Source organism: Scyliorhinus torazame, chromosome 6, assembly GCF_047496885.1.
Source record: "Scyliorhinus torazame isolate Kashiwa2021f chromosome 6, sScyTor2.1, whole genome shotgun sequence".
Classification (NCBI taxonomy): domain Eukaryota; kingdom Metazoa; phylum Chordata; class Chondrichthyes; order Carcharhiniformes; family Scyliorhinidae; genus Scyliorhinus; species Scyliorhinus torazame.
This window is the reverse complement of record NC_092712.1, coordinates 118608926-118632002: the sequence shown is the minus strand read 5'-3', so window position 1 is coordinate 118632002 and position 23077 is coordinate 118608926. Positions and strand designations below refer to the sequence as shown.

The 23077-nt window shown below is 46.4% G+C and overlaps 1 protein-coding gene and 1 long non-coding RNA gene across 3 annotated transcripts in view; one reads left to right on the top strand and one right to left on the bottom strand.

Moving 5' to 3' along the window:
- LOC140424983 (uncharacterized) overlaps positions 1–14496 on the top strand; it is a 61165-nt gene extending 46669 nt beyond the window's left edge. The window contains exon 4 of the long non-coding RNA XR_011947736.1: positions 14229–14496. This is a non-coding gene — a long non-coding RNA (uncharacterized lncRNA). The remainder of the gene's footprint in view (positions 1–14228) is intronic.
- The window catches only part of LOC140424981 (zona pellucida-binding protein 2-like), a 159140-nt gene that overhangs the window by 31982 nt on the left and 104081 nt on the right, over positions 1–23077 (bottom strand). For both annotated transcript variants that reach the window (XM_072508722.1, XM_072508723.1), the window contains exon 7: positions 14730–14892. In XM_072508722.1, the coding sequence (XP_072364823.1) occupies positions 14730–14892 (163 nt within the window). The remainder of the gene's footprint in view (positions 1–14729; positions 14893–23077) is intronic.

Genomic DNA, 23077 nt, shown 5'->3' with positions numbered 1-23077 from the left:
CTCGTGCCCACACAGGACGCCATCTCCAGCCTCTTCCATGCCACCCCCTCCCCTTCCATTACCCACTTTCGGATCATCGCCACATTGGCAGCCCAGTAGTACACACATAGATTCGGAAACGCCAGCCCTCCTCTGTCCCTGCTATGCTCCAGAAACACCCTTTTTACCCCTGGGGTCTTATTCGCCCACACGAATCCCATTATATTCCTGCTTACCCGCTTAAAAAAGGCCTTAGGGATCAGAATGGGAAGGCACTGGAATACAAAGAGGAACCTTGGAAGGACCGTCATTTTAACCGACTGCACCCTACCCGCCAACGAGAGTGGCAACATATCCCATCTTTTAAACTCCTCCTCCATCTGCTCCACCAACCATGCCAAATTGAGCTTGTGCAGGGCCCCCCAACTCCTAGCCACCTGGATCCCCAGGTACCGAAAGCTCCTTTCCGCCCTCTTCAGTGGAAGCTCGTCTGTCCCCCTTCCCTGGTCCCCTGGGTGTACCACAAAGAGCTCACTCTTCCCCACGTTAAGCTTATATCCAGAAAGGTCCCCAAACTCCCTGAGGATCCGCATTACCTCCGACATCCTCTCCACTGGGTCCGCCACATACAATAACAGGTCATCGGCAGACAGCGACACCCGGTGTTCCTCTCCCCCCGAACCAATCCCCTCCAGTTTCTGGACTCCCTCAGTGCCATGGCCAGAGGCTCAATTGCCAATGCGAACAACAAAGGGGATAAGGGACACCCCTGCCTCATCCCCCGGTACAGCCAAAAGTACTCCGACCTCCGCCGGTTCGTGGCCACGCTCGCTACCGGGACTTTATAAAGTAGCCTAACCCACCTGATGAACCCCTCCCCGAACCCAAACCTCCACCGCACTTCCCAAAGATACTCCCACTCCACCCTATCGAAGGCCTTCTCCGCGTCCATAGCCGCCTCTACCTCTGCTTCCCCCTCCACTGAAGGCATCATAATTACATTAAGGAGCCTCCGCACATTGGTGTTCAACTGTCTACCCTTCACAAATCCTGTCTGATCCTCGTGAATCACCCTCGGGACACAGTCCTCAATTCTTGTAGCTAGCACCTTCGCCAGCAACTTCGCGTCGACATTGAGGAGCGAGATCGGCCTGTACGACCCTCACTGTGATGGGTCCTTGTATCGCTTCGAGATCAGCGCCCTGGACATTGTCGGGGGCAGGGCCCCGCCCCCTCCCTCGCCTCATTGAAAGTCCTCACTAGCAGTGGGTCCAACAAGTCCATGTACTTCCGATAGAATTCTATCGGGAACCCATCCGGCCCCGGTGCCTTCCCTGCCTGCTGATGCAACCATCAATTCACTCAAAGACATGAGGAGAAGTAAACCATGGTTTTAATCAGCTGAGAACAGTGCCTGCCTGCGACTCGTACAGAACTGCCTGCAGGTCAGCTGCTCTTTATACTTCCTCTAAAGGGGAGGAGCCATGGGCAGAGCCCGTACATGCCCCAACATATCCCCCTGTGGGTGAAGCCACACAATGGCCCATAGGTGGAGTCCACAGGGTTAACAACATAACAGCAGAATATGATACAAATGCACTGGTGAATTCTTAGCACTGTACATTCACCACATTCACCCGCTGTTAAAAAATGAAGTCCAGTGGGGGTGACGGGCTCATAGGTTCAGCCGGTCCGGTGCACGGATCGTGCGCTGCTATCGTCGAAGCACTGGTGTTGCATCCGGTCCGGGTGGCTGTGGAAGTGGTTCCGGAGCAGGCACAGGCGTGGACTCCGGGAGCGGCTCTTCTGGAGCTTCGTTCCTGTGGACCGGTGTGGTGGGTGGGAGGGAGCGCGGGAGACACATAGGGGTGGGGGCGCTGGACATGGTAGGTTGGACGGGATATAGGTGGGGGCTGCGGTGGTGGTGGTGGTGGTGGTGGAGCCTGCGGGCGCCAGGTCCCGGAGAGAGATGGTATCTTGTCGGCCATCGGGGTGTTCGACATAAGCATATTGTGAGTTGGACCCTCTATAAAAGGGGGTCGGTCTTACGGCTCCGAACGTGTTTTCGGAGGAGGACTGGTCCCGGTGTCTTCAGCCAGGACGGAAGCGAGGCCCCTGAGGTACCTCCCCTAGGGAAAACAAACAAGCGGTCATGGGGAGTCTGGTTTGTGGCCGTTCAAAGGAGGGACCTGATAGAGTGGAGCGCATCGGGGAGAACCTCCTGCCTGTGAGAAATTGGGAGATTCCTGGACCGCAGGGTCAGTAGGACGGTCTTCCAGACCGTCGCGTTCTGTCTCTCCACCTGCCCGTTTCCCCTGGGGTTTTAACTGGTCATCCTGTTCGAGGCAATGCCCTTACTGAGCAGGTACTGACGCAGTTCGTCGCTCATGTACGACGAGTCCCAGTCACTGGACCTCGGACCTAATGAACGTCCTGTCCTGCATGCTATACCACCTGCTTCTGGTGGCGACTGGCTTGCAGTCGGCGGTGAGGTTTGCGAAGAGAGGGGGAGGGTCGACTTTTAGGGTCACAAGGCTGCATATGGTGAGTGGGGGTAGGGGCCCCCTGAACTTAAGAGTAAGGCTCCTGAGGTGACATTGGAAGTCGAGTCCCAATAGGAGAGGCGCGCAGAGGTCTGGGAGCACAAATAGTTTAAAATTAGCGTACTCAACGCCCTGTATCGCTAGGGTTGCAGTAGTGCACCCTTGGATTTGCACCTAGTGTGACCCAGAGGCGACGGAGATGGTTTGTTGCGTCGGGAAAATTGGGAGCGAGCAGCATCTTACCATGTCCAGGTGACTGAAGCTCTCTGTGCTCCCGGAGTCGAAAAGGCAGGGCGTCTCGTGCCCGTTAACCCGGACGGCCATCATGGAGCTCCGGAGGTGCTTGGGTCGTGACTGGACAAGGGTGACCGCGCTGAGTTGCGGGTAGCCGGCGGCGTGATCGGAGATGCTGCGGCGGCCCCGCGATGACTGTCCGTGTAGATCGTACGCGTCGAGTGGCGTAGCAGATGGTGGCCAAGATGGCGGCCCCCATTGGTCGAGCGTGGCGGGTGGTGAGGAAGATGGCATCCAAGATGGCGGCCCCCATGGATTGCACGTGGCCGGCCGCGTGGGGGAGGATGGCCAAGATGGCGGCCCCCGTGAGTCGCACGTGCTGTGAGGGCTGGAAGATGGCTGCCCCACTGATAGCACGAGGCTGAGGCATCTGCAGGGGGCGGAGTATGCAGGCACGCTGCCACCCTACGGGGTCTGTGAGTTAGAGTTCTTGGACCTGGACAGGCAAACTTTGGCGAAGTGTCCTTTTCGCCCGCAGCTGTTGCAGTTCGCGTTGCGGGCCAGGCAGTGCTACCGGGGGTGTTGGGACTGGCCGCAAAAATAGCAGGGTAGCCCCCCATGATGGGCGGGTGGCCGCGCAGCACAGGCCTGGTGTAATCTCTGGTCGGGGGTCCACGAGGGGGTCGCGTGGTCGGCCGGGAACGCAGTAAGGCTCTGAAAAGAAACCTCCAGAGAGGTGGCCAACTTTACCGTTTTGTCCTGGTCCTGGGCCCCTTTTTTGAGCAGGCGCTGTCTCACATAATTCGACCGGACTCCCGCCAAGTAGACGTCTCGGACAGCGAGCTCCATGTGCTGAGTGGCCATAACGGCCTGGTAATTACAGTTGCATGCAAGGGCTTTGAGTTTGCGTAGGTAGTCATCTAGCAACTCCCCGGGGCGCTGGCGGCGAGTGGTGAAGACATGTCGCACGTAGACCTCGTTCACAGGCCGTATGTAGAGGCGATCGAGCAGCGCGAGGACAACTGGACAGAAATGCGTTGGCTCACCCGCGCGTGGAGGAGGCTCAGCTTCTGTTCATCAGTGACGGATGGCGAGGTAGGCCTTGAAGGATCGAAGCCAGTGCGAAAAAATGTCTTTCGCCTCAGCGGCCTGCGGATCGAGTTCCAGTCTGTCAGGTTTGAGGGCTGATTCCATAGTTGTATTTAAGCTGATAAAAAATTGATGCGACCATCAATTCACTCAATGACACGAGGAGAAGTAAACCATGGTTTTAATCAGCTTAGAACAGTGCCTGCCTGCGACTGGTGCAATACTGGGAACTGCCTGCAGGTCAGCTGCTCTTTATACTTCATCTTAAGGGGAGGAGCCATGGGCGGGCCCATATATGCCCCAACTTATCCCCCTGTGGGTGAAGCCACACAATGGCCCATAGGTGGAGCCTACAGGGTTAACAGCATAACACAACAGCAGAATGATACAAATGCACTGGTGAATTATTAGCACTATACATTCACCACACCTGCATGCTCTCTAGCCCCTTGATCAGCTCCTCCAGCCCAATCGGTGCCCCCAACCCAACCACCTGCTCCTCCTCCACCCTTGGGAAGCTCAGCCAATCTAAAAATCGCCGCATCCCCCCTCCCCATCGGGGGCTCAGACCTTTACAGCTCCTCATAAAAGTCCCTGAATGCCCCATTTATTCCCACCGCACTCCGCACCGTGTTCCCCCCTTTATCCCGAACTCCACCAATCTCCCTCGCTGCCTCCCGCTTACGGAGCTGATGTGCCAGCATCCGGCTCGCCTTCTTCCCATACTCGTACACCGCCCCTTGCGCTTTCCTCCACTGCACCTCTGCCTTCCTGGTAGTCAACAAGTCGAATTCGGTCTGGAGGCTTTGTCGCTCCTTAAGTAGTCCCTCCTCGGGGGCCTCTGCATAGCTCCTATCCACCCTTAATATCTCCCCCACCAATCTCTCCATCTCTCTCCTCTCCTTATGGGCCCTAGTGGAGATTAGCTCTCCCCTGACCACCGCCTTCAGCGCCTCCCAGACTACCCCCACCTGCACCTCCCCATTGTCATTGGCCTCTAAGTATCTTTCAATACACCCCGAATCTGCCCGCACACCTCCTCATCCGCCAACAGTCCCACATCAAGGTGCCACAGCGGGCGCTGGTCTCTCTCCTCCCCCAACTCCAGCTCCATCCAATGCGGGGCATGGTCTGAAATAGCTATGGCCGAATATTCCGTGCCCTCCACTCTCGGGATTAGCGCCCTACTCATAATGAAAAAATCTATCCGGGAGTAGGCTTTATGGACGTGGGGAAAAAAGGAAAATTCCCTGGCCCTCGGCCTGGCAAACCTCCATGAGTCCACTCCCCCCATCTGGTCCATAAACCTCCTAAGCACCTTGGCCGCCGGCCTCTTACCCGTCCTGGACCTAGAGCGGTCCAGTGCTGGGTCCAACACCGTGTTGAAGTCCCCCCCCATTATCAGGCTCCCTGCCTCCAGGACCGGAATCCGACCCAGCATGTGCCTCATGAATCCGGCATCGTTCCAATTCGGGGCGTATACTAGTACCACACGCACTAGTACCACACGCACCCCCTGCAACTTACCACTCACCATCACGTACCGACCTCCATTATCTGCCACGATGTTCAGCGCCTCCAACGACACCCGCTTCCCCACCAAAATCGCCACCCCTCTATTCTTCGCATTCAACCGCGAATGGAAAACCTGCCCTACCCACCCCTTTCTCAGCCTAACCTGATCAACCACCTTCAAATGCGTCTCCTGGAGCATAACCACATCTGCCTTCAGTCCCTTTAGGTGCGCGAACACCCGGGCCCTCTTGACCGGCCTGTTCAGGCCTCTCACATTCCAAGTTATCAGCTGGATCAGGGGACTTCCCAACATCCCCCCCCCTCCCCCGCCGACTAGCCATCTCCCTTTCTAGGTCAGCCACGTGCCCGCGCCCCCCGCACCCTCCATTCCCCCAGGCGGCGGACCCCCGCCCCGACTCTCTCTCTGAACACCAGCTCCCCTTTGGCCAATGCAGCAGCAACCCAGTTCCCCCCGCCCCACTCCCCCCCACTCCCCCCCCAGCTGGGTCCCCCTCTAGCTGTATTGCTCCCCCCATGGCACTCCCGTATGTCAGTTGACTCCTGCTGACCCCGGCTTCTCCCTTCACTCCAAAGACCCCCAGTGTGAGAATCCCCTTATCCTCCTGGCAATCCTCTCCAGCACCGCCCTTCCGCCCCGGCCCCGCCCCCTTCCTTCCTTTGCGCGGGAAAAAGCCCGCGCTTTCCCACCATGCTGGCCCCACCCTCTCTGGCGCAGCTCCCTTTTTGCAGCCTTGTCTCAACTTCCCCACCCCGGGCCTCCAACTCCCCACCCCCGACCCGCGGGGCCGCATCATTCCAACAACCGATGCACACACTCCCACACAGCCCCCACTTCGAACCATTTCACCCCACCACACCCAGCATCAAAGAAAAACAGAACAGAGCATCCCCCAAAACACAGTAACCTCCCTAGGCACCCCCTCCCAACAAACCCTCAGTTCAAGTCCAACTTTTCAGTTTGGATAAAAGTCCACGCCTCCTCCGGCATCTCGAAGTAATGGTGCCGATCCTGAAACATGACCCACAATCGCCCCGGCTACAGCATCCCGAATTTCACCCCCTTCCGATGCAGAACCGCCTTAGCCCGGTTGTAGCCGGCCCTCTTCTTGGCCACATCCGCGCTCCAGTCCTGATATATACGGATCTCTGTGTTTTCCCACCTGCTGCCCCGTTCCTTTTTGGTCCATCTCAGGACACACTCCCTGTCCACAAAGCGGTGGAACCGCACCAGTACCGCCCGCGGCGGCTCGTTGGCCTTGGGCCTCCTCACCAGGACTCGGTAAGCCCCATCCGAAGATTCTTCCTCCTCGACCGATTCTCCATGTCCTCAAACTTTTCCTGCCACTTCTTGTGCAGCGCCTCATGCGCCTCCACCTTCACCGCCAGGCCCAAGATCTCATCCTCGTTCTCGGAGGCCTTTTGCTGCACCTCTTGGATCATTGCCCTTTGGGCCTTCTGGGTCTCGACCAGCTTGTCAACCAACGCCTTCATCAGCTCCAGCAGCTCTGCCTTCAGGACCGCAAAGCAGCGCTTGAGGAACTCCTGCTGCTCCTGCGACCATAGCGCCCACGCTGCTTGGTCGCCATCTGCCGCCATCTTGCTTCTCCACCCTCGCACTTTCCGCTGCACCAAAATCACTTTTTCCACCGCTCTACTCCTGGTCCAATCCATACAGTGCCGGGGGAATCGTACTGTCACCTGCCCACACTGGGAACCGTCGAACAAATGCCGTTGGGGCCCCTCAAAAGAGCCCAAAAGTCTGTTTCTGACGGGAGCTGCCAAACGTGCGACCTAGCTCCGCATAGCCGCAACCGGAAGTCCAAGAGATAGTCTTTTGATGGCAGAGGGAACAGCAGTACACCTGCGTGGTCTGGCTTCAGCTACAACACTGAAAACAAAACTAAAACACACCCTGCAGCAAACAGCCAAAAATGAAAGTAAAAAGCTGACAGACAACCCATTTCTTAAAGGTACATTTCTTAAACACCCATCTCTTAAAGGTACTCTCACATGACACCTCCCCCCAAGAAAAAAAAACCCGTCAACTTCAAGATGGATTCATTTTTCACCTTTTCACTATCTTTTAACAAATGCACACAGTAAATATACTTTCTCGTTTCAAAAAACAACACACGCAAACAGGTATAATAATATAGTCCATTTTTTTTCTTCTTCCTCCAACTAGAATCCTTCTCGATAGACAGTCTCTTTGGACAAGAAGGTCTCTGCATGATCCATCCATTTCTCTACGCCTCAGCATTTCTCTTCAAAGTCAAATACATTAGTTCAATTTGATCACAGAGTCCCTTGTAATTCCCCAACATATGAGCATTGGTTATCACAGCTTTCAGGCAGTCAAATGCCTGTTGAAACTCCGCTGTCCATTGAAATTTACGACATTTCTTCAGCAAGTCTATCAGTGGAGCAATCACGCTGCAAAACGTTTGCACAAATGTTCGATCAAATCCACTCATGCCAAGAAATCGCATTATTTCCCTTCGTCTTGAGGGTATCGGAAACTCCTCAAGGAAAGCGACTTGGGCTTTTCCAAATTCACTTTTGGCTAGGTTTATCACCAAACCAGCCTCCTGAAGTCGATCGAATAACTCCATCAGATGTTTCAAATGTTCTGTCCATGCCTGGCTGAAGATTACCAGATCGTCAATGTATACCGCACAATTGGGTTATCCTGAAACAACTTTGTTAGTTAACCATTGAAATGTGGCTGGTGCGTTTTTCATGCCAAATGGCATAACTTTGAATTGGTATATACCATCTGGAGTCACAAAAGCTGAAATCTCCTTCGCCCTTTCGGATAAAGGTACCTGCCAGTAACCTTTAAATAAACCAAGTTTGGAAATAAAACCTGATTGTTCCACTTTCTCAATGCAATCCTCCAGACGTGGGATACGATAAGAGTCCGTTCTTGTCACTGCATTAACCTTTCTATAGTCCATACACAACCATTGGGTACCGTCTGGTTTTGGTATCATCACTATGGGTGAGCTCCATTGGCTGCAACCCACTTCCACTATGCCATTTTTAAGCATACTCTCAATCTCTTTGTTAACCTGTGCCAATTTTAAAGGGTTAAGTCTATATGTATGTTGTTTGATTGGAACAGCATTTCCCACATCTACATCATGCATAGCCATTTTAGTACTTCCCAATTTATCTCCACAAATATGCCCATGTGATATCAATAACTCTTTCAGGTCAGTCCGTTTTTCCTCTGGAAGGTAACTCAACAATTTATCCCAATTTTTAAGAACAGCCTCGTTTTCCAATTTAATTTGAGGTATGTCAAATTCACAGTCATCTGGATTTGGTTCGTCACTTTGACTTAGAATCATTAAAACCTCCTCCTTTTTCTCTGCTTCCCTTTCAAAGTACCTTTTAAGCATATTCACATGACACATTCAGTGAGTCTTCCTTCTATCTGGTGTTTTTACCACAGAATTCACCTCACTTAATTTCCTTTCAATCTGATAAGCTCTACAAAACCTTGCTTTTAAAGGTTCACCGACCACTGGTAACAGTACTAAAACATTATCTCCACTGGCAAAACTATGAACTTTGGATTTCTTGTCCGCTACCCGTTTCATCACATTTTGTGCAACTTTCAAATGTTGACTAGCCAATTCACTTGCTCTATTTAATCGTTCCCTAAAATTTGACACATAATCCAATAATGTAATTTCTGATTTCTCACTCACCAATTTTTCCTTAATCAATTTAAGTGGTCCTCTTACCTCATGACCCAAAATTAGTTCAAAAGGACTAAATTTGGTTGATTCATTAGGTGCATCCCTAATTGCAAACAGTACGAATGGAATTCCTTTATCCCAATCCTCTGGATAATCGTGACAATAAGCCCTCAACATTGTCTTTAATGTCTGATGCCACCTTTCTAACACTCCCTGCGATTCTGGATGGTACGTAGTTGCTTTAAATTGTATTATTCCTAAACTATCCGTAACTTCTTTGAATAACCTGGAGGTAAAATTTGATCCTTGATCCGATTGTATTTCTGTGGGTAGTCCATATCTGGTAAAGAATTTAAGTAACTCCACAATCTTTTTAGCTGTAATATTATGTACTGGAATGGCCTCTGGAAACCTAGTAGACACATCCATTATCGTCAAAAGATATTGATTCCCACTTTTCGTTTTAGGAAGCGGTCCTATGCAATCAATTAGGACCCATGTAAAAGGTTCCTCAAATGCTGGAATGGGTATTAAGGGCGCTGGTTTTATCACTGCTTGAGGTTTCCCTGCCATTTGGCATGTGTGACATGATTGACAAAATTTAACTACATCTTTATGTAGTCCAGGCCAATAAAAATGTTTCTAGATTTTAGCTTGAGTTTTCCTTATTCCCAAATTACCTCCCACTGGTACCTCATGTGCAACTCGCAAAACCTCCTTTCTATACCCTACCGGCAATACTACTTGATGAACTTCTGCCCACTTTTCATCCGCCTGCATATGTAAAGGTCTCCATTTTCTCATCAAGACATCACTTTACGGTAATAACACTCTGGTATCCACTCAGATTCCTCTTCCGTGTATGCTTTCTGATACATCCGTTTTATTTCTACATCTTTCTGTTGTAACTCCACCAATTTTCCTGAACTAAAAATATCCGCCTCATCCTCCACCTGTTCTTGCTCTTTTTCAACATCTGATCACAAATCGTTTCTGATAATTGCACTTCAACTTCATCTTCACTCTCTGATTTCTCCTCTTGTCTCAACCTGTGACTTTTCAACTTTGTTACTACACAATCCGGAAAAATCCCAGGGTATTCGTCCTTCAACACTTCAGTTGTCTGATTCTCTACTGACTTATCCACCACAGTAGGCATCACTCCCACCTGCGATCCAGCTATATCATTACCCAAGATAAACTGTATTCCCGGACAAGATAGTTTCTCTATTACTCCTATTATCACTTCACCACTCTTCACTGGACTTTCCAACCTTACCTTATATAATTGAACACTACTCCTCTCACCCTGAATTCCACATATTACCACCTTTTCTGGCAACATTCTTCCCAAACTACATAAGTCCTCATCTCTTACAATTAAAATTGACTAGCTCCCGTATCTCTTAAAATTGTGACTGCTTTACCTGCTCCTCCTGATACACATGAGTAAACTTTACCCACACAAGTAAATTCTTTAAAGAGATCTGGCACCTTCTTATCAATCACCTCTTGATCAGGCTGTACAATCTTTTGCACCTCCTTCTCTTCACTTGGGCTTTCCTTTACCACTTTAAAAAATCCCATTGTCTTATCCTGTTTTACCACATCAGCCTTCCCAGTGCTTTTCTTCAACCACCAACACTGTGACTTTACATGGCCTAGTTTATTACTGTGAAAACATTTTAAACTTTTCATTTCTTTTCCACCCTCCTGGATTTGTTTTTTTCATCTGAGGTACACTCTCCTTATTATTTCCCATCAGATCACCTTTACCTCTACCACTTGAGTATTTCTCATGTCCCCAGTTTCGATCCCTCACAGGCTGAAACTGATGTCAGAAACCAAGCTTTGATTTATGAACTAATTCATAATCATCTGCCATTTCTGCTGCTAATCTCGCAGTTTTAACCCTCTGTTTTTCCACGTAAGTTCTCACTACATCAGGAATTGAATTTTTAAACTCCTCCAAAAGTATAATTTCTCTGGTTTGATCTATTTTCAAAGCCCTTATCCATCGATGAAAATTACTCTGTTTGAGCCTTCCAAATTCCATGTATGTTTGACAAAATTCTTTCTTTAAATTTCTAAAACTTTGTCTGTGGGCTTCAGGCACTAGTTCATACGCACCTAAGATGGATTTTTTCACCTCCTCATATGTCCCAGATACCTCCTCCGGTAGTGATGCAAACACTTCACTAGCCCTACCTACCAGCTTTGTTTGAATCAGTGGCCATTTCATTTGTTTAGCCACCTTCTCAATTAAATGAAAAAGGCTTCCACCTCCTTCTCGTCAAATCTTGGCAATGCTTGAACATATTTAAATAGATCCCCACCAAGCCTTCGACTATGACGCTCTTTCTCACTATCCTCCTCACTATCATCCAACTGTACGTTTCCCTTTACGTCTGCCAATTTTAACTGACTGTTATGTTTCATGGCCATTTTCTGAAGTTCAAACTCTCTCTCTTTATCTTTTTTCCTGATCTGTATCTCCCTTTCTCTTTCTTTTTGTTCTGCTAGGGCTATGCTTTCTTTTCTCCTTTCTTCTCTGTCCTTTTCTTTTTCCTCTCTCTCTCTTTCTTTTTGCTCTCTTTCTTTTTCCTCTCTCTCTCTTTCTTTTTCCTCTCCATCTCTTTCTCTCTTTCTTTTTCCTCTTTCTCGTAGTCAAGCTGCTTTAATTCTTTCTCATGTTCCATTTGTTTAATTTGTAACTGAATTTTTGCCATTTCCAATGAGTCAAACAGTATCTCGGGCAACTTTAAATGCTTAGCCACCGCCATAATTACCTCATCTTTTCGCATATTGTCAGGTAATGTTAACTGCAATGTTTTAGCCAAATCTAACAGTCTGCTTTTAGTCTCTGTCCGTAAGGTACTGCGTGTGACTGCCTCCACCCCCAAAAACTTCAGAGCCTCTGAAAGAGCCATTGTCGACAACACACTCCCCACTTAAACTAAAATACCACACCTGAAAAGCAACCACAATATGCTCACCCCTCACTGTCTTTAAGTTCACTAAGCCAATCCAATAGATAGACTTTTATCCCCCTCGAGCTTCAAATTTGTTATGGGCCTGAGTTTAGAGAACCCCAAAGTGTATCATGGTGTTCACCTGACCCACAACTTTTAATAGATTGTGGTATGGGGAGCACACAGCCCACTCTACAGGTGTGGTACAGCAGAAATGGAAAAGCATTTTTTAAAGCAAAACAATGTTTATTCTATGAACTCAAGTTAACCTTTTAAACACATACAGTGAACATCTTAGCAACCATCAATTCAAATACAACCCCCAAAGAATACAACACTAAGTAATCCTCAATAACTTCCCAAACAACATCCAGAAGACCCAAGAAACACCTTTTAACAGAAGCACATTAGGTTTACATTCACTACTGAGAACATCTATAATTCTGAATTCACCAAATGATCACGAGATAGTCTTTTGACGGCAGAGAGAACAGCAGTACCCCTACTTGGTCTGGCTTCATTTCCAACACTGAAAACGAAACTAAAACATACCCTGCAGCAAACAGCCTAAAACAAAAGTAAAAAGCTGACAGACAGCCCAGCTCCATCCACACTCTGACATCACTGATAAACATTTCTTAAAGGTACATTTCTTAAACACCCATTTCTTAAAAGTACTCTCACATGACACTACTAATATTTTGTATCGGTGCTCTCGATAATGCATCTGCGAGGATCAAATATTTGCTTGGCTTGTAGATGAGATTGAAGTCATAGCATTGTAACTTCATCATCAACCTTTGAATGCACGGAGACACCTTGTTGAGATTTTTCTTGATAATGTTAACCAAAGGATGATGATCTGTCTCAGCTGTGAAAGTTAGAAACCCATACACGTAGTCTTGGAATTTCTCCAAGCCTACAACGAAACCAGGCATTATTTTTTGATTTGAGCGTACCTCTGCTCCATTTTTGTCATGGATCGTGATGTATACACGACTAGTTTCCGATCGTTATGCTCGAGTTGCAGAAAAATTGTTTCCAGACCATCTTTGGACGTGTCTGGTGACATTTTAATCTGCTTAGATGGGTCAAAAAATATGAGAACTGGTGCGGTAGTTAGTGAAGTCTTGAGCTTCTTCCACTGTTGTTCATGTTGCTCAGTCCAAGTGAAATCCGTCGTCTTGTGCAGGAGATCGCATGGATGTGTTGTTTTTGCTGACAGTTTGGACTGAATTTCCCTATAAAATTGATCATACCCATCACTCTTAAGATCGCTTTCTTGTCGTGTAGTTTTGACATGTTGAGAATTGCTTGGATTTTGTCCTTGTCAAGTTCAATGCCATGTGATGAGAGCTTGTCACCGAGGAATTTAACCTCAGTTACTCCAAATTGGCACTTTTGCTTGTTGAGCTTCAGCCAATTTTTCCTGACACTCGTTAGAACTATAAGCAACCTCAGATTGTGCTCTTCTATGGTTGAGCCCCAAGTAATATCATCCCCATATACACATACTCACGTACACCTTTGATGCCTTCGACTATCTGCTCCATGGCATGGTGAAAATTTTCTGATGCCGAAATTATGCCAAACAGCATACTCAAAAAGCAGTACCATCCAAATTATGTACCATATTACTAGTGCAGTAATTTATACTTTATTCCTCTAGCTTAGTCTGTCAGTCTGAGGTCACCTGACTCTATCATTCACTTATATACTAGTGAGACTCCTAGTGGATTACAGCACAACCATTATATCACGATGAGTTTTCAGGCAGTGTGCACCTTGTTGAAGGCTGTTCCTGCTTTGCTAGCCGTGCGCTGGGTCAGCTTTAAAAAATGGTGCCTGGATCATCGAACGTCTGATTTGATGGTCAGGTGGGCGAATCAGAGGCCGCCTCCGAGCGATGTACCACGGAACCCGTGACATCAAGTTTTTTTTCTAAGTGCCAGACTATATGGCAGAGAAAGCCGACAACCCTGCTTTTTACACCCAACATCGGCCTTTGTCGATATCAGAGAAAATCCTGGCCTGTGTTACTACTCTCAAAGGTTGTTAAACTGGAATTTTTTTAATAGGTTATAGATTTTAAATCACTCATGCAGGTGTCTCCTGCCTTGAAATAGGTAGACAACTCACACTGATTGTATTTCTATCCTTTTTATTAGCCAGCACACCATATTTGGGCATGCATCGTTGCTTTGAGGATGAGTATGCTGCTCCAAACTTGACCAAGTATATACTACATCACGACTCACCTGATGAAGGAGCTGCGCTCCGAAAGCTAGTGATTCCATACAAACCTATAGGACTTTGATCTGGTGTCGTAAGACTTCTTGCAGTGCTAACCCCAGTCCAATGCTGGCATCTCCACATCAAGTATGTACTTGTCAGAGTAATATAAAGGTCATAATGCCAAGTACTGTAGATACACAATAAAGATTGGGACCATATGCAGAATTCAACACAATTTCAGAGCTTTCCCTACTAAGGCTGCTCCACTAGTCGCATGAAAATGAAATGACCTTTTCCTGGCATCACAACTTTCAGTGGAGTCAGCAGCAGCAGTTACATACTATCCCTGATGCTGGATTTTCAGCCGAAAACTGAGGAAGGTATAACTTGTTGGAATACAATAAGTAGCAAGTATTTGGTGAATTGATACTTACCACAACACCCTACACATTGATCACTTGTAATGATGTTTTTGCCAAATCCTGGTTTGCAATGATCTACTTTCACACCATTCAAAGAGTTAGCGATGTATTGAATATTTTGGAACTTTCCTTTAAAGGGGTAGTCCTCAATGAAAGATCTGATTCGTGTGTATGCCTGTTGAAGAACAATGTACAAAATGAATATGTAATTTTCACTACATATCAATTTACACAATGCAAACAAGACAAGAGTTTCTATTGATGTCAAAGACATTTTCTATATTTTTTAAAGGATTGTATGATTTTTTAAAACCCAGCTTTTAAACTATATTTTCTATTCATTCACACAATATAAGTACTTTAAGTACCTGTCAAATACAATGGACATCACAAAGTGTCCAATCTCTCTGCTCTTCCAACATGGGGCAGATCTGATATGATTTTGACATGCCTGGATTTTTGGATTGAGCTCATTTTTTAAAGGTCCAATGTATCCCCTGCGTATATATGCCCCTTAATTGAGAGCTACAACTAGAATTGGAGGGCAAATATAGCCGGTGCTGGAGTCTTACAGTAATCAGCTGTAGGACCGTCTGCCAGTTGTGCAAAAGCAGCAGCCAAAAGACCTCTAGACCAGAGGATCCTTTTGAAGTTTCTATAACTTAGTTGCCTGTCCCTTTCAGGCTCAATCTTTTGGCAAACCTCATGCCCAGCGTAGGTAAAGGAAACTGGTTGGAATATTTAGGCCGCTCCCAATCTGCTTCTCTAGCTGTCTAATGTTCCTCCACCCACCTTAGTTAGGAGTGCGTAATACTAGAGAAAGATTCTGTGATAACTTGAGCAAGACCTGGTTTGCTCCAAACAAATGTAAACTTTATTGGGAACACACATTGAGATATTTACAGGCTTTTCGTCATCTTACTACCCAGAGCACAGCACTGGACCACCCACTGGTTGATTGACAGGAGAGATGGGCAACAACTCCCATTACCACAATTCCTCCTCCCTTAAGTTCCTTATACAAACTACACAACGTTAGCAATGCCTCTCGGCTTTACCTTCCCCTCTTTTACAAATGAAGTCAGTGAGATGCTCTGCGGATAGGTGAGAGCAAGGTAACTCTACCAGGGGAGATTCCAGATCAGCAATCACAGGGTCTTAAGCCACACTCGTTTGGGGTGTTTATCTTGCTTCAAATAAATCTTTTCAGTATTTCCTCAAGGTTGGTTAAATCTACAGCTTCAGTTAAGTGTACAACTATATTTGCAAGTCCCTGCAGGACACTGAAAAATGGCATATGTGGATGAAACTCCAAAAAGCAAGTGGATGTACTGATAGAGGTCTCTGAGTATTGATTGTCACATACTCCCTTGATGTGCTGTCCAATTACAATTGTTGAGAGGAATGATTCATATTGAGCTTGGTGAATGACTTGCCTCCTGGTAACTTGCCGTACAAGTCATTGATTCGAGCAATGGGGTACTCATCTAACATTGCTGCTCTGTTGATCATCAGCTTTTAGTCACTGCACAGATGTACGGTCTGCTCTCGCTTAAGAGCGGGGCAATGAATGATGGGTGTGGCCCACTCAGAAAACTGAACAGGCTGAATTATTCCCAGGTTTTCCAACCTACACAACTCTGCTTCCACTTTTTCTCTGAGGGAGTAAGACACTGGCCAGGCCTTGAGAAAGCATGGTGTCGCCTGAGGATCAATGTGTATTTTAGCTTGCATGCCCAACAGTTTTCCCAACTCATCCTGAAAATAATTGTCATAATTCTTCAAAAGGTCTGGAATTCCATCGGTCATCAAATGAAATATTTCAGACCAGTCTAGTTTATTTTTTGTAGTCAATCCCGACCCAAAAGGTTGGGCCGCCCTCCTCCTACAACCATCAGAGGAAGCTGAGTTATCTGATCGTGGGACTCTTTTGCTAACCTTTTAAGAGAAGAACTCTCAATTATTTAATTTTTGCAGGTCTGGTGTAAGTTGAATTCTGTCAACTTTCCTGGTCTTTAATATTCCAGCGCTTTTGGAATCTGGGCAGGGCCCCTTTTTTAAAAAGTAGTGAGCTGTCAACTCTGCAGCAATGCATTCCTTTGTTTACATTTCAAAACTATGTCTTGACTTAATGGGTGCGATTTACCAGCCGGGTCCCGTCAGAATCGGGATGGGACGCAGGCGATAGATCCCGCAAGAGGCTTCTTCTGGGATTCACGATGGTCGTTGCGCCTTGCAAGATCTAATGAGATCCCACAAAACATTGCGATCTGGATCCACGCAGGATCTAGACTTGCATAGTTAAGTGAGTTTATCTGCACTACTTATCTGTAGTGGGTCGGATCTCGAACAACGATGAGTCAGAGTACAGGAGGGAGATAGAGAACCAAGTGGTGTGATTTACCATCAAAAATCTCTCCCTCAACGTCAGCAAAACTAAGGAGCTGCTCATTTTCTCCAGGAAGCAAAGTATCGTACATATCCCTGTCTGCAGCAATGGTGCCAAGGTGGAGATGGTTGACAACTTCAAATTCCTAGGTGTGTATATCACCAACAATCTGTCCTGGTCCACCCATATCGACGCTACGACCAAGAAAGCACAACAGCGACTCTATGTCCTCAGGAAACTAAAGAAATCCAGCATGTCCACATTGACTCTTACCAATTTTTACTGATGCACCATAGAAAGCATCCTATCTGGCTGCATCACAGCCTGGTATGGCAACTACTCGGCCCAAGACCGTAAGACACTACAGAGAGTCGTGAACATAGCTCAATCCATCATGCAACCCGCCTCTCATCCATTGACTCTGTCTACACCACCTGCTGCCTTGGGAAAGCGGGCAGCATAATCAAAGACCCCTCCACTCGAGTTATTCTCTCTTCCAACTTCTTCCATCGGGCAGGAGATACAAAAGTCTGAGAACACGCACTAATAGGTTCAAAAATAGCTTTTTCCCCGCTGTTACCAGACTCATGAATGACCCTTTTTTGGACTGAACTGATCTTTTCACACATTTTCTCTATTGAGTAGTACTACACTCCATATGCTTCACCCGATGTATGTGTCTATGTATTTACATTGTATACCTATCCCATGTCCTATGTTTTTTTATGTACTGAATGATTTGGCTGGACTATACGCAGAACAATACTTTTCACTGTACCTCGGTGACAATAAATCATATCCAATCCAATCCTAGTATGCTGTTCTAAATAAATCCAACAGTATTCTCCCATAACTGATATTATTAGCTACCAGCAATCACATGCATCTCCTTTGTGACATGTATGTGTGGTCAGTGGAAAGTTTGTCCCACCGATCCCCATTGACTTCAGTTTATTAGAGTTCCATGAAGACACATTGCATCCCTTTGTTTTCAAGGGAAGTCACTCTCATCCCTCTCCTAGTCTTAAGTTCTTGTTTGGACCAAGATTATAATGAGCTCTGAGTTGGGTGGTCCAACCCAAGTAGAACCCAAATTGACCTTTGGTGACTAGGCAATTGGTGAGTAAATATCATGTGATGTGATTGTTAATAACTCCTTCTGTCACTGGTGCTGATGATGGCAGTTGATTGATAGAGCTCTATAGTGTGTTCATTGGATTTGTCCAGCTTTTTGTTCTTTTCTTATTCTTTCATGGGATATGGACTTCGCTGTCTGGTATTTATATCCATCCCTAATTGCCCTTGAAATGAACTTGGCTTGCTAGGCCATTTCAGAGGGCATTTAAGAGTCAACCACATTGCTGTGGGTCTGGAATCACATGTAGGCCAGACCAGGTTAAGAATGGCAGATCCCCCCCTCCCCCCGCCACTAGAGAACATTAGTGAACCAGATGGGTTTTGAGACAATCAATTATGGTTTCATGTTATTCCAGATATTTATTGAATTCAAATTTCAGCATTTGTTGTAGTAGGATTCGAACCCTTGTCCCCAGAGCATTACCATGGGTCTCTGGATTATTAATAAAGTGACAGCACTACAACATTACCGTCTCCCATAGACTTCCTGCAATGGTTATTTTACATTGTACACTATTTTATGTATTATCTTACAATGAAGATGCTCTATGCCAAGTATAGATTCCCTCTTACAGTAGGCTATCAAAGTAATTCTCATTGAAGGGGCATGTTCTAATATGCTTGCAGAGCTACTCTTACATCTAGAAAATGAACTACTAAGTTAAAATGACACAGCAGTCCTTTAAGAGCATCTGCTCAAATGATTCTCTGTCTGGTTCACTCATTGCACTTGGACAGCAGCCCTGGCTTTATTTTTGTTTAGATTACTGAATCAATTATAGCCACTACGTTTTATAGAACCTGGACATAGAGCTCAAGTCCTATGTCAGAAGATTTAGCTTACTAATCTGTCATTTTATATCTTTTTGTACTGCCAATCTACTCTAAAATGGTCAAATGCTAGCAAGTGTGTGGAAACAGCTTAAAAAAATTTCACATTAGTAAACTCCCAATTGTAGAGGGCTTGGCATTTCAAAACATCTAAAAGTCAAATGCTAATACTGCACTGTAAAATATGAAATATGAACACTTGAAGAATACCATATTAACAACATTGTCCCTAATAAAGATTAAGTTAAAAATTTTGAGAGAGTTGATTTGGATTTTGGATTGGATTTTGTTTATTGTCACGTGTACCAAGGTACAGTGAAAAGTATTTTTCTGTGATCAGCTCAACAGATCATTAAGTACATGAAAAGAAAAGGAAATAAAAGAAAATACATAATAGGGCAACACAACGTACACAATGTAACTACACAACACCGGCATTGGGTGAAGCATACAAGGGTGTAGTGTTAATGAGGTCAGTCCATCAGAGGGTCGTTTAGGAGTCTGGTACAGCGGGGAAGAAGCTGTTTTTGAGTCTGTTCGTGCGTGTTCTCAGATTTTTGTATCTCCTGCCCGATGGAAGAAGTTGGAAGCGTGAATAAGCCGGGAGGGGTCTTTGATTATGCTGCCCGCTTTCCCCAGGCAGCGGGAGGTATAAATGGAGTCAATGGATGGGAGGCAGGTTATCATTCTGAAGTGGAAGAACTGCAAGTTAGCAAGCAAAGAAAATGACAATGTTTGCAGCCACTCTCTTTCTGAAACAAGCTTCCCATGTGCCAGCTCACTCTCACTATCGATCTCTTGACTTCAGGCTCAGACCTCAACGTTCTCCCAGACTCTCTGCTAGTTCCCTACACAGCACCTGAACCTGCTCTGTTCTGTGGACTAACATTGCAGTCCTAACAAAATAGATGCATTTACTAGATAAGCATGTGCAAGAGAAAATAATAGAGGGGTACGCTGATTGAATGAATTAGAGAAATAATGGAAGGAGGCTTGAGTTGAGCATATATGGCAGCATGGACTGTTGGCCTGTTCTGTTCTGTATGCTCTGTAATTGTGTGTAAAAGTAAGTGTCTATGTTATTCTCTAAGTCTGAATAAAGATTGTAGACTTCCAGTTAACACAAATGCTTTATTCAGTAGGTTTGTTCTCTTTCCAGAGCTTAACTAGATATAATTCAGTCAAGAGGTATGACCAGTGAAGCTAAGGTAAGCTGCCTATGCTGCGCTGTCTCTGTCTGCTGCTGCTCACTAGCCCTGTGCTTCTGAAAGAGGCGGATCCTACCTTGGGCTGGACCCTTTATACCCGTCTCTGATGCCCTCTAGTGATGCTGTGGCTGTTACATCTGTCTGCAGTCACTGGTGTGTGTGCAGATGTATGTACAGATGTACAGATCACTACATCCTCCCCCCCCCCCTCCCGTTTTATTGGACATGTTTTCTAGACTGGCCTCAATAAAACTGTACATAACAAGTGGTGAGAATATGCAAATCTGCACACTGTGAAAATGATAAAAGTAATACAGAAACAATTGACTGTGTTGTGAGTCCATCGTGAGAAATGTTCATATTCATCTTGTGCGTGTGTTGAAGTGTCGTTACAAATCTAGCGGTCGGGTGCCTTACGGCTTCTGCTGGAGCGTCTTAATGGTGGTAGTAGGGATGATGGTTTTATGTCATCAAGAGTACTGTCTGGTGTTGTGTGGCAAGGAACGTCCTGTGGACAAATGGACTGGGTCAAGTCCAGTGTGGGAAATACTGGCGCTGTAGGTCGAATCTCTAATAGATCCCGGCGGTTACGGAGAAAAAGTACTCATGCAGACGATTTGACAATGTAGGACCGCGGTGCCTCCTGCCTGATCACCATGGCTGACTCAGACCATCTGCCTTCTGGGTCCCTGATTCTGATGGTGTCACCTATTGTCAGTGGCTTGAGTGGGATTGTATGTTGATCGTAGTATAGTTTTTGTTTGGAACATAGTGCCCGCATGTCGTCGAGAACCGGTGCGTTGCCGGGGTCTCGGAATTGCTTTGCCGGTGGGGTTATCCGGATGCCTCTGCCAAAGAGCATTTGCGCTGGCGACAGTCCTGAGCTCAGTGGGGTTGCTCGGTACGATAACAGAGCTAGGTTGATGTCGGAACATGACTCGGCTGCTTTGCTGATGAGCCGTTTAATGATGTGGACACCTTTTTCCCCTGTTCCATTTGATTGTGGGTAGCGATTCTGTGTCGCACTGTTGTCTGACCTCAACTTTTTCCTGTGTTTGTGGTATTGATTCTGTATGTCATCGTTCGTGAAAGCTGTTTTGCTAGTTTGTTCTGGAGCAGATGTGAATTCGTGAGATTCTTTATCATGCCATGGCATGTTTGTAGTCTTGTCATTGTTTTGCAGTGTGCTGTGGCATTGTCCTTCACGTGCAGAGTTGTACCGTGTTGTACAGGTCATTGTTTCATTGTTATTGTTTCTGTCGTTTCTGTCTTTGTTGTTTTCGTTGTCATTCTTGTTGTTGTTTTTGTTGTTTCTGTCTTGGTTGTTTTCGTTGGCGTTCTTGTTGTTGTCGTTCTTGTTCATTTTGTCACGCTTGTTGATTCTGTTTTTGTTGTTTTCGCTTTTATTCTTGTTCTTTTTCTTGTCATGCTTGTTGTTTCTGAGATGCTTCTTGTTGCTTTTGTCGTTCTTGTTGCGCTGCATGGTGTTTTTGTTGGTGTTCTTGTTTCTGCTGTGCTTCTTGTGGTTTTTGTTGTTCTTGTTGCGCTCACTGAGTGTGCCATGTGGATTATTTGAGTCATTGTCACAGTTGTTGGTGTCAGTGTCCTTTGTGGTATCTGCTACATTGAGCGTTTCGTCTTGAGAATTGTGAGAATGATCTGATGTTGCATTGATGTTGGTGACATCAGTCATTTGTGGTGGATTCGATTCCTCTTCTTTGCTTACTTGGTGCTCCTCTTCTAGAGTCATTTCTGGTTCACTTGAATCATCATTGATTTCTGGGTGCTCCTCTTTTGGAGTCATTTCAGGTTCACTTGAATTATCATTGAGTTCTTCGTGCTCCTCTTTTGGAGTGATTTCAGGTTCATTTGAATCATCTGTGATCTCTTTGTGCTCCTTTTCTAGAGTCAAAATCTTCACAATTTCATTTTGTTGTGGGATGTGGTGCTCCTTTTCTGGAGTCAAAATTTTCAAGATTTCTATTGACGTGGTCTCTCTGGACTCATGGGTGGCCATCCTCTGATTATTGAGTGCTTCTGTGCAGACGAGCTGAGATACGTCAGTCTCACTGTGATCCTGCACATCCTGTATGGGAATTGTGATTTCTTCGTCACTTGTCTCACATACAGTGGGTAGACATTCAGTGTCTTCTTCTGGTGGCTCAAATAAGCTTGATAGATCTTCATGGTCTTGTACATGCATGGCGTTCGCTATGGAGTGTTTGCTTGCTTCCATTTTTGAGTCTGTCATCGAGCTGTCTGTGGAGGCTTGCAACTCTCTCTTTGTGGAGGCTTGCGTCATTCTCTTTGTGGAGACTTGTGTCGCTCTCTTTGTGGAGTCCTTCATCGCTCTCTCTGTGGAGTCTGTCATCGCTCTTTCTGTGGAGTCTGTCATCACTCTCTTTGTGGAGTCGTGCAGTGTTCTCACTGTAGAGTCGATCTGTGCTCTCTCAACGGAGTCGTTCTGTGCTCTCTGTGTGGCGTCGTCTTCATCTTGGGTATTGCTGTCATCCCATGTATAGACGATCTGCCATGGCACCATGGTATTGGATTCATCTACCATGAGAAGAGTCATATTAAGCTTTTCAACCGTGTTGCTGATGCTGTGATCAGGATCTCCGAATAACTCAGCCATGTCTGAGTAGTATTGTGTGTATTGTTCGATAGACAAATCATCGCTTTCTGTTTCGGAGTTGTGATCGTTCTCTTCATGTTCAATGAACAAATCATTTTCTTGTGTGGAGGCTGGGACCTTTCGTGGTGCGTGGACCACTCTCTGTTTTTTGGCGTCAGGC